The sequence below is a fragment of the Oncorhynchus masou genome, chromosome 6 (assembly GCF_036934945.1).
Source record: "Oncorhynchus masou masou isolate Uvic2021 chromosome 6, UVic_Omas_1.1, whole genome shotgun sequence".
Lineage (NCBI taxonomy): Eukaryota > Metazoa > Chordata > Actinopteri > Salmoniformes > Salmonidae > Oncorhynchus > Oncorhynchus masou.
The window spans coordinates 8,142,073-8,153,460 of NC_088217.1; the positions used below are offsets into that span (position 1 = coordinate 8,142,073).

The 11,388-nt window shown below is 44.2% G+C and overlaps 1 protein-coding gene across 1 annotated transcript; it reads right to left on the reverse strand.

The window, feature by feature from the left end:
* Window positions 1–4,385: 4,385 nt before the first annotated feature.
* On the reverse strand, window positions 4,386–7,422 carry LOC135541239 (L-rhamnose-binding lectin CSL3-like). The gene is made up of 8 exons (XM_064967339.1): window positions 7,392–7,422; window positions 6,951–6,995; window positions 6,672–6,807; window positions 6,427–6,545; window positions 5,185–5,229; window positions 4,949–5,084; window positions 4,764–4,871; window positions 4,386–4,555 (listed from the first exon to the last, which is right to left on the reverse strand). The coding sequence occupies exons 1-7, from the start codon at window positions 7,420–7,422 to the stop codon at window positions 4,766–4,768; spliced, it is 618 nt and encodes a 205-aa protein (XP_064823411.1). The 3' UTR covers window positions 4,386–4,555; window positions 4,764–4,765.
* Between the last annotated feature and the right edge of the window lie 3,966 nt (window positions 7,423–11,388).

An 11,388-nucleotide genomic window follows, 5' to 3' on the forward strand; every position in this document is an offset into this window, starting at 1 on the left:
GGTCAAAGCTCGAGGGATTTTCTTCATTACGTGCCCCATTGAAAGAACACAACACGCTGAAGACACAGAAACCGATCCCAGATCCCTAGCTGGTTGGGAAGGGTGGGGGCGATGACGTCAAAGTTGGCCCAACTTTCCTGATGAGAGAGAGAGTTTGGAAGAATGGCTGCCCTGTGAGTTCTGCTTTACATACATAATTTGAACGGTTTTAGAAGCTTTAGAGTGTTTTCTATTCAATAATAATTATTATATGCATATATTAGCAATTTTGGACAGATTTTTTTTCTGTTTACTATGGGCACGCAATTCCTCCAAAGGGGGCAGTATTGTGCATAGCCTTAACTGGTTTAACTCCCGCCAGCTTAACCTGGAAGCCAGATGTATCAATGTGTTGGAGGAAACGCCATTCAACTGGTGACTTGGGTCAAGTAAAAAAAAAAAAAAAAAATTACCTTTATTTTACTAGGCAAGTCAGTTAAGAACAAATTCAGTTTTTCAATCACGGCCTCGGAACAATGGGTTAACTGCCTGTTCAGTGGCAGAATGACAGATTTTTACCTTGTCAGCTCGGGGATTTGAACTTGCAACCTTTCGAGTACAGAGAAGTTATCTTCATCTTCAATGAGACATTGCAGGGATCTTGCAAGCAGATTAAATATTAAACTTGAGTCATCAGCATGGGGCAGCAGGGTAGCCTAGTGGTTAGAGTGTTGGACTAGTAACACTGGACTAAAACCTAATTATGATAAGTGTACGATATTACATATTGGGTCTTTAAAAAAATACAACTTGTACATTACTATGCAGTTCATATTTAAAATGGGCGGACGTTGAAGTAGAAATGCTTGGAATTCATTTAAAAAATATTAAATGTCGAGGTAAATACCTGTCTATTTATGGAAAATATGCCCTGATTAACTCCATAGTCATATCTCAGTTTACTCACTTACTTATGGCTCTGCCTACTCCTGATGATTTGTTATTCAAATCGTATGAGCAAAAAATATTTAGCTTTATCTGGGACGCTAAACCAGACAAGATACAGTGTGCCTCTCTATATTTATACATTTGTATATTTTTATTTAAACTGGTAAGTTGTCTGAGAGCACATACTCATTTACAGCAACAACCTGGGGAATAGTTACAGAGTAGAAGAGGGGGGATGAATTAACCAATTATAAACCGGGGATGATTAGGTGGCCATGATGGTATGAAGGACAGATTGGGAATTTAGCCAGGACACTGTGGTTAACACCCCTACTCTTGCGATCAGTGTCATAGGATCTTTATTGACCACCGAGAGTCAGGACACCCATTTAACGTCCCATCCAAAAGACGGCACCCTACTGCCTTTGGTCATTGGGATATGTTTTAGACAAGAGGAAAGGGTGCCTCCTACTGACCCTCCAACACCACTTCCAGAAGTATCTGTTCTCCCATCCAGGGACTTACCAGGACCAACTCTGCTTAGCTTAGCTTCAGAAGCAAATCAGCAGTGGGATGATGGGTCCCAGGACTAGCTGGCTTAAAATGAATATGAATTGGGTGTTGTGAGATTATTAAATATAAAAGCAGTAAACATCTCTTGAATCTTCACTTATTCAAAAGTTTCAATTGAACCCTAAATGGTTCTCTAGTAAACTACTAAGAAAAGCTAATCCACTTTTTAAATAACTTTTTTATCTGTGTACAGATTTCAACGTCTCATTTTTGATTGACTGGTCTCTCTCTTTTTCAAACAAGCATTGCAGAGCTGGTTAAATTTAAATGTCATCCCCCTGAAAAGATAGCTCTGTCATAACCTCACATGGTCTCTCCTATCATTGCTATGCAGACGACACACAATTAATCTTCTCCTTTCCCCCTTCTGATGACCAGGTGGCGAATCGCATCTCTGCATGTCTGGCCGACATATCAGTGTGGATGACGGATCACCACCTCAAGCTGAACCTCGGCAAGACGGAGCTGCTCTTCCTGCCGGGGAAGGACTGCCCGTTCCATGATCTCGCCATCACGGTTGACAACTCCATTGTGTCCTCCTCCCAGAGCGCTAAGAACCTTGGCGTGATCCTGGACAACACCCTGTCGTTCTCAACCAACATCATGGCGGTGGCCCGTTCCTGTAGGTTCATGCTCTACAACATCCGCAGAGTACGACCCTGCCTCACACAGGAAGCGGCGCAGGTCCTAATCCAGGCACTTGTCATCTCCCGTCTGGATTACTGCAACTCGCTGTTGGCTGGGCTCCCTGCCTGTGCCATTAAACCCCTACAACTCATCCAGAACGCCGCAGCCCGTCTGGTGTTCAACCTTCCCAAGTTCTCTCACGTCACCCCGCTCCTCCGCTCTCTCCACTGGCTTCCAGTTGAAGCTCGCATTCGCTACAAGACCATGGTGCTTGCCTACGGAGCTGTGAGGGGAACGGCACCGCAGTACCTCCAGGCTCTGATCAGGCCCTACACCCAAACAAGGGCACTGCGTTCATCCACCTCTGGCCTGCTCGCCTCCCTACCACTGAGGAAGTACAGTTCCCGCTCAGCCCAGTCAAAACTGTTCGCTGCTCTGGCCCCCCAATGGTGGAACAAACTCCCTCACGACGCCAGGACAGCGGAGTCAATCACCACCTTCCGGAGACACCTGAAACCCCACCTCTTCAAGGAATACCTAGGATAGGATAAGTAATCCTTCTCACCCCCCCCCTTAAATGATTTAGATGCACTATTGTAAAGTGGCTGTTCCACTGGATGTCAGAAGGTGAATTCACCAATTGTTAAGTCGCTCTGGATAAGAGCGTCTGCTAAATGACTTAAATGTAAATGTAAATAGAACAAATAGTATGGCTGAATATAAATGTGCTGGGTGATGAAAGACCTGTATTTATGGGAAACAAGTTTGAGAAGGGTATTTTGTTAAATGATATTGTAAATTGGAACGGTTAAGTTGTCTTTTATGGAGTTATCAGAATTATATGGAAAGGTCTGCTCAGTCCAAGATGATAACCAATTGACGACAGCATTACCCCACAAATGGAGGCAGGTGGCAGCAGGAGGAGTTAGGGAAGTGGTCTGTCTGCCAAATATAAATGATCAGAACTTGCGGAGGACTAAAAATAGCATGAATAGGAAAGTATACCAGTTTCATTTGAGGACCAGTCACTTAGATTGCAAAATAGTTGGGAAGAGATTTTTGATTTACCGATTCCATGGTACAGGGTGTATGAGTTGATTCAAGACTTGTGCTTTTCAGCTAATGCAGATTTGTGAGAATACAGAATCAATTGACCATTTTAGTATTACCCAGGAATGGTTGAAAATACAAAACATTGACCCGATATCTTTTTCTCAACCTATAGAGTCTATTCAACAGAAATGGTATGTTAATCACAGCATAGTTTAAATATATATGCTGCGTAGAAATCCAAAGTGTGTGGCCAGCAGAGACAGGTGGGATGGGCTGAGGGAAGCTGAGGGTTGGGATGTGGAATTGGAGAAAAGGGGGAGTTGAGTTGCTGGGTGAAGGATAGAATGACAGATGTCAAATGAATTCCAAATAACAGTTGAATGACACTGAGGGGCTTTGTTGATACAGTTGAGGCTGATGCCATGCAGGTGTTGGTACAAATGCATACTCATTCAAATGCTCATAGATGGACATGATTCCATACATTGTTGGCCTTGCGGTTATTGTCATGGATGTGTTTCTTGTTCATTGGTGGTGCATGGGGCAGGGAATGGAATTAAATGTATTTCTTCTCAGGGTAGAATCTGATGCTTGAGGGGCAGCTCTTGGAGGGCTGTATCGGTCAGGTCCCCATTTGACAGTGGGAGATCTGTCGACGTGCCGTTGACCCTTTGTCTCTCTGGCTAAGAGGCTGTTAGATGACTCATGTGATGAAGTTGGGCAGCTTCCCTGCAAGTATATGTTTATTACGAGATGAATGTCTCTGGCTAAATTTACACATCACGGTAACATTTGGTTCCTGAGCCAACCACTTAACGATTAAGGTTTGTAGGGTCTACACAATGTCTACCCCAGCCTGCTTTGTGACCAGATTAGCCTGTGATGCATACAAATTACAACCATTAAGGCTGCTGGTGTCATAAGTACTACCTGTCAGTGAGTTGAGACTGAGGTACAATTGATTTAAAAATGGTATGATCTGGATGTTCAAACCACCTGAGGTGGTCAGGAAAGTGATCACAATGAGTATTTCACTTGTCTACAACTGCTTAAACGTGGGCACAGATTACAGACATCAAGACAAAGGCACGTTAGCCCCAGGTACAAATGAGTCCGGTGAAAAGCTTGTAAGAGAGAATAAAGGACACATGTTCAGTAATATTGGTGTGACATTTATTAATGTACAAGAGGCAACTAGTATCGTCTTCCTGCCGCTTCGTTTAATTCAGTCCAACAACAGCAGTTCAGAAATTGTTTAAGAAATGCTTCAGCACAATGGTCATTGAAGTTGATTTAGATGTTGAAGGAAAACAGCAAGACCTGATGAAGATATCCCAGCAGCCTTGTACATCTTCAGGTTCACCAGGAAGATATCCTGCGAGACAAAATCGTCAGCAGGGTAGTCTAGTGGTTAGAAAGGTTACAAGTACAAATATTTCATTCTGCCCCTGAAATGGCAGTCAACCCACTGTTCCTAGGCCGTCATTGAAAATAAGAATTTGTTCATAACTGCCTTGCTAAATAAAAGGTAAAGTAAATCACAAATTCTAGTTCCCGGTAATGTGTGCATGCACAAAACTCACATTCAGTCACACGTGTAAGCCACATCCAAGTACTTATAGGTTCCGACACAGGGGTCACCGAACACAGAGTTGGATACCTTGACGATACACTGGCGCTCTCCATCACACCTGTGTGTCAACAGGTAGAGGTTAACACCACAGCCAATGACTTCCTACAGGTACTGAAACCTTCAGTGTGCATTTACCTTTCTGCCATTGTGCTGGTGGTGGATTGGCTGAGGCAGTTGGTGTTTTTGAGTTGTTTACGTGGGCGCCCAATGGAACACACATCGTGTTGACGACGACCGTAGTTGGCACGCTGAATACGGATCTCACCTCGATCTGAGGAAGAGAAAGGACAAACCTGGGTGTTGGTGTGGGCTAGTGACTAATATACACGGCACCACATGATTAAACTGTACGGTAGTGTTGACCAGCTTACCACATAGTAGTTGAGAATCAGAGCCTTCACATATGATGCTGCTTACTGCAAAGACAACACAGGAGTTACACCACTGGCCAGACAAATTAAGACATACATTAGCCTGGTGAAGTGTTAGGGATGGGCACTAACAGGGAATGTTGATTCCAGGTGCATTTTTATAAGTCATTATAAACTTGTTGGCATGAAGTACAAAAAGTTAGGCTCGTCATCTGCCACCGTTACCTTGTAGTTCCACTTCCGTATGAGCAGTTCTCGAAATTCTAATATTTTAAGCACACTGGCTGGCTAGACCTAAACTGGTGAAAAAAGTCAACCCGCTACACCTAATCTGTATTTCTATGCAGTTTGTGCCATCTGTCAGATTGGCTATAAACCCTGTAAAAATGTGTGAGTTGCGCTAGCTAGTTACCGTTCACTGAAACATAGTCAGTGGTAAACCAGATTTAGTGCATAAGCATCAAATAAGCTTGAGACACTTCCCTTCCATGTTCTTGCTGGCTAATTGAGCTAGATATGTAAATATAACTAGTAACAGCAGCAGCATATGAGACAAGTCAAAAATAGTCATAGTCATTCAGCAGTTATGGCTTGGGGGAAGTAGAAGCCGTTCAGGGTCCTGTTGGTTCCAGACTTGGTGCATCCGTACCATTTGTTATGGAGTAGCAGAGACCAGTATAACTTGGTGGCGCGAGTCATTGACAATGTAGGGCCTGCCGACACACGTGGTGTCGACATCCTCTGATGTACTGGGCCGTACGCTATACCCTCTGTAGCACCTTGTGGTCAGATGCCATACCTAGTGGTGATGCAGCCAGTCAAAAAGCTCTCAATGGTGTAGAATTCAGGATCGGAGGGCTGATACCAATCCTTTTAGCCTCCTGGCTGGGAGGGGCTCGGCCCTCCGTTTCCTGTAGTCCACTACCAGTTCCTTTGGAATCACACTGCCAGGTCTCTGACCTCACTATAGGCTACTCAAACTAAACAAGTTGCATATCCACAGCTTGCTAGGTTTAGTTAGCAGGTGAGGGTGGTTTACACTTGGAGAAACAAAAGTTAACAAGCTGGTACCATAGTGAAACCAACCCATTATATTCCTTTTCTAGCAATCAGCTGAGCTTACTTTTTTACGAGATTAAAAGTGGGTAGGAGAATTAAACAATATCCCAACACTACGTCGAATCCAAACATGGATATCGGTGCCCACCACTAAATATTATTAGCACACATTCAGAGACTGACTTGTTTCTTGCTGTTGGACACAGGAGTATTTGGCGACCAGGTACTTATAAGTCCCGACACAGGGGTCTCCAAAAACGAAATTGGATGCAGGGACAATACACTCGCTCTTCCCACCGCATCTGTGTGTTTCAAAGACAGGTTGAGGTCATGAGTTCATACAGGTAAACACAACAAGTTCCAGCACATTTCTGCCATCTTGCTGGTGGTTGTTTACACTACAGCCAAGGAGTTACAGGTTCTAGTACCTTTCTGCCATCTTGCTGGTGGAGGATTGGCTGAGGCAGTTGGTGTCGGTGAGTTGGTTATCAGGGCGCCCAATAGAACAAACATCGTGTTGACGACGACCGTAGTTCGCACGCTTGATATGGATCTTACCTCCATCTGAGGGAGAAGAGAGAAAATGAAAACAGTGAGGCACGAAGGAGAGCCAAGTATGACTCTATGGTGTGGGCTAGTGACGCTAATCTACAGTATAAACGTAGGTGGTCGGTGAGTATACTGTTCAGCAGTGTGGACTAGCTTACCACATTGCAGTAAAGCATCAGAGCCTTCACACGTGATGCTGATTGCTGCCAGGACAAATAAACAGGAATTACACACCACTCACATTAGCTTGGTTAAGTAGTATCATCATTATTACATACAGTACCTCCATCTGTTAGTGTGCAGCAAGTTGTAGCCAGCACTGAAACAACATCACACAGCTAGTTCAGCAACATTCAACATCATATGCACTTGGACCATGAAGCTACAACTCAGCATTGGTCTCTATACTCAACCATTTCAGTTATACTAAGTGTATTATAGTCAAGTTCAGCATTTGGTCTCATATTCCATGCTTTGAATACTTTTTTGCCCAAAAGGAACTGAATGTCACTCAAATCATATTACATGTACTTCTTTTTACTCACAAAAAAACATATTTAAATTATAATCTGCTTCAGATACAGATTTTGTATACTCACATGTGACCACCGTCAGTCTCAAAATGCGCATGATGCCAGGTACAGGAGTGGTACTAACAGAGAAAATGCAACTATTGATAACAAGATCCAATACACCTGGTATTTATGTTATGTGACATGTCTTAATTTACCCAGGTGTATCTATTTGTCTCCAGATGCACCTCATTGCAATTAGGGGCCGGTGTTTGCCAGTCAAAACCTGGCTATTGAGTCAGTCTCATGGAGTTAGATAGAGGACTCTAGATGGATGAAATCCATTTTGGCATGAACATTGCCATTGAGGACTTCCAACATTTTAAAGTAGCAATCAGGCCTACCACTTTTGTCAGCAAACTTGATGATTGAGTTGCCACTCAGTCATGGGTGAACAGGTAGTACAGGAGTAGGCTGAGCTCACACCCTTGTTGTTCCACAGTCTTGAGGATCAGTGTGGCGGATGTGTTGTTGCCTTCACACCCGAGGGCAGCCCGTCTGGGGGCTAATATATATTTTTTGACAATTGGCCTGGAACCTTTTACTTCACGGAGTCCTGCTGATCCATCATGACTGATCTGCCGATGTAACCGCACGAAGGGGCTACAAAGGACTTCGTCCATCGCAAAGTCCCTCTAAGGCCCTTCTGCTAGCCTGCAAGCCCAGGCCCGCAAGCTGTCTGAATCGCTGTGTCTCCAGCTCGCCCAGCTACTCGATGGACCCAATGATCACTCGGCTACGCATGCCTCTCCCTAATGTTAATATGCCTTGTCCAGTGCTGTTTTGATTGGTAATTATTGCCTTATTTCATTGTAGAGCCTCTAGCCCTGCTCAATACGCCTTAGCTAACCCTTTAGTTCCACCTCCCACACATGCGGCGACCTCATCTGGTTTAAATTATGTTTCTAGAGACAATATCTCTCTCATCGTCACTCAATGCATAGGTTTACCTCCACTGTATTCCCATACTGCTATACCTTTGTCTGTACATTATGCCTTCAATCTATTCTACCGTGCCCAGAAACCTGCTCCTTTTACTCTCTTTTTCCGAACGTACTAGACAACCAGTTCCTAGACAGCCTGCAGAGTTCTGTTTTACTATCCATGTCTGTGCCCAAATAATTTGAGATTCTACATTTAAAAATCCACCTTTCCAGATACAAGTCTCTCACCCTTGCCACTTGCTTCAGACCACCTTCTGTCCCCAGCTGTGCCCTTGACACCATATATGAATTGATTTCCCCATCTATCTTCAGAGCTTGTGCTGTTAGGTGACCTTAAATGGTACATGGTTAACACCCCAGCCATCCTACAATCTAAGCTTGATGCCCTTAATCTCATACAAATTATCAATGATCTTACCAGGTACAACCCCAAATCCGTAAACATGGCACGCTCATAGATATCATCCTAACCAACCTGCCCTCGAAATGCACCCCTGCTGTCTTCAACCAGGATCTCAGCGATCACTGTCTCATTGCCTGCGTCCCTAATGGGTCTGTGGTCAATCGATATCCCCTCATCACTGTCAAACGCTCACGAAAACACTTCAGCGTGCAGGCCTTTTTAATCGACCTGACCCGGATATCCTGGAAGGATATTGACCTCATTCCAACAGTAGAGAATGCCTGGTTATTCTTTAAAAGTTCAATCCTCACCATCTTAAATAAGCATGCCCCACTCAAAAAAATGTATAACCAGGAACATATACAGTCCTTGCTTCACTCCAGACCTGACTGACCATCACAAAAACATCCTGTGGCGTTCTGCATTCGCATCAGATAGCCGCCGCGATATGCAAATATTCAAGGAAGTTAGGAACCAAATCCACAGGGAGTTAGGAAAGCTAAGGCTAGCTCTTTCAAACAGAAATTAGCATCCATGTAGCACAAACTCCCAAAAGTTCTAGGACACTGTTAAATCCATCAATATTGAGAGCACCCCCTCCCAGCTGCCCACTGCACCCAGGCTAGGAAACACTGTCACAACCGATAAATATATGATAATTGAGAATTTCAATAAGCATTTTTCTACGGCTGGCCTTGCTTTCCCCCTGGCTACCCCTACATTGGTCAACAGCCCTACACCCCCCAGATCAACTTGCCCAAGCCTCCCCCGTTTCTCTTTCAACCAAATCCAGATAGCTGATGTACTGAAATAACTGTAAAATCTGGACCCCTACAAATCAGCTGGGCTTGACAATCTGGACCCTCTCTTCCTAAAATTATCCACAGAAATTGTTGCAACAACTATGAATAGCCTGTTCAAACTCTATTTCGTATCGCCAGAGATCCACAACGATTGGAAAGCTGCCACGGTCATCCCCCTCTTCAAAGAAAGAGACGCTCTAGACCCAAATTGCTACAGACCTATATCCATCCTACCCTGCCCTTTTTAAGACTTCAAAAGCCAAGTAAACAAACAGATCACCGAACATTTCGAATCCCACCATACCTTCTCTGCTATGCAATCTGGTTTCCGGCTGGTCATGGGTGCACCTCAGCCACGCTCAAGGTCCTAAACGATATCATAATCGCCATCGATACGAGACAATACTGTGCAGCTGTATTCATCGACCTGGCCAAGGCTTTCGACTCTGTCAATCACCACATTCTTATTGGCAGATTCAAGTCTTGTTTCCTCAAATGACTGACTCGCCTGGTTCACCAACTACTTCTCAGACAGAGTTCATTGTGTTAAATTGGAGGGCCTGTTGTCCGGACCTCTGGCAGTCTCTATGGGGGTGCCACAGGGTTCTTTTTTCAGGCCAACTCTTTTCTCGGTATACATCAATGATGTCACTCTTGCTGCTGGTGATTCTCTGATACACCTCTATGCAGACAACACCAATTTGTATACTTCTGTCCTTTCTTTGGCCACTGTGTTAACTAACTTCCAGACGAGCTTCAATGCCATACACCTCTCTTTCTGTGGCCTCCATTTGCTCTTTAATCGAAGTAAAACTTAACGCATTCTCTTCAACCGATCGATGCCCACACCTGCCTGCCCGTCCAGCATCACTACTCTGGATGGTGCTGACTTAGAATATGTGCAAAACTACAAATACCTTGGTGTCTGGTTCGACTGTAAACTCTCCTTCCAGACTGACATTAAGCATCTCCAATTAAATCTGGAATGGGATTCCTGTTTCGCAACAAAGCATCCTTCACTCATGCTGCCAAACATACCCTCGTAAAACTGACAATCCTACCAATCCCTGACTTCAGGGATGTCATTTACAAAATAGCCTCCAACACCCGACTCAGCGAACTGGATGCAGTCTATCACAGTGCCATCCGTTTTGTCAGCAAAGCCCCATATACTACCCACCACTGCGTCCTGTCTGCTCTCGTTGGCTGGCACCTGCTTCATATTCATCGCCAAACCCACTGGCACCATCTATAAGTCTTTGCTAGGTAAAGCCCCGCCCTTTCTCAGCTCACTGGTCACCATAGCAGCACCCACCCGTAACACTCACTCCAGCAGGTATATTTCACTGGTCACCCCCAAAGCCAATTCCTCTTTGGCCGCCATTCCTTCCAGTTCTCTGCTGCCAATGATTGGAACGACCTGCACAAATCACTGAAGCTGGAGACTCATATCTCCCTCAGTAACTTTAAGCACCAGCTGTCAGAGCAGCGCACCTATCACTGCACCTGTACATAGCCTATCTGTAAATAGCCCATCCAACTACCTCATCCCCCATACTGTTATTTATTTTATTTATTTTGTTCCTTTGCACCCCAGTATCTCTACTTGCTCTCTCATCTTCTGAACATCTATCACTCCAGTGTTTAATTGCTATATTGTCATTATTTTGCTACTATGGCCTATTTATTGCCTTATCGTAATGTTCGTAGAAACATGTCAAACGCTTTTTATAATCAATGCTCAGGTTGTTTTTACAATATATAATCGATAATACAATGGGGAGAACAAGTATTTTATACACTGCCGATTTTGCAGGTTTTCCCGACTTACAAAAAATGTAGAGGTCTAATTTTTATCATAGGTACACTTCAAC

Excerpts from the sequence above, each read along its gene's own strand:
- LOC135541239 (XM_064967339.1), bottom strand. The coding sequence starts at position 7,422 with ATGCGCATTTTGAGACTGACGGTGGTCACAT. Across the intron at positions 6,996-7,391 it reads GAGACTGACGGTGGTCACAT|CAATCAGCATCACGTGTGAA; the intron begins GTGAGTATACAA and ends TTGTCCTGGCAG. Across the intron at positions 6,808-6,950 it reads TGATGCTTTACTGCAATGTG|ATGGAGGTAAGATCCATATC; the intron begins GTAAGCTAGTCC and ends CTTCTCCCTCAG.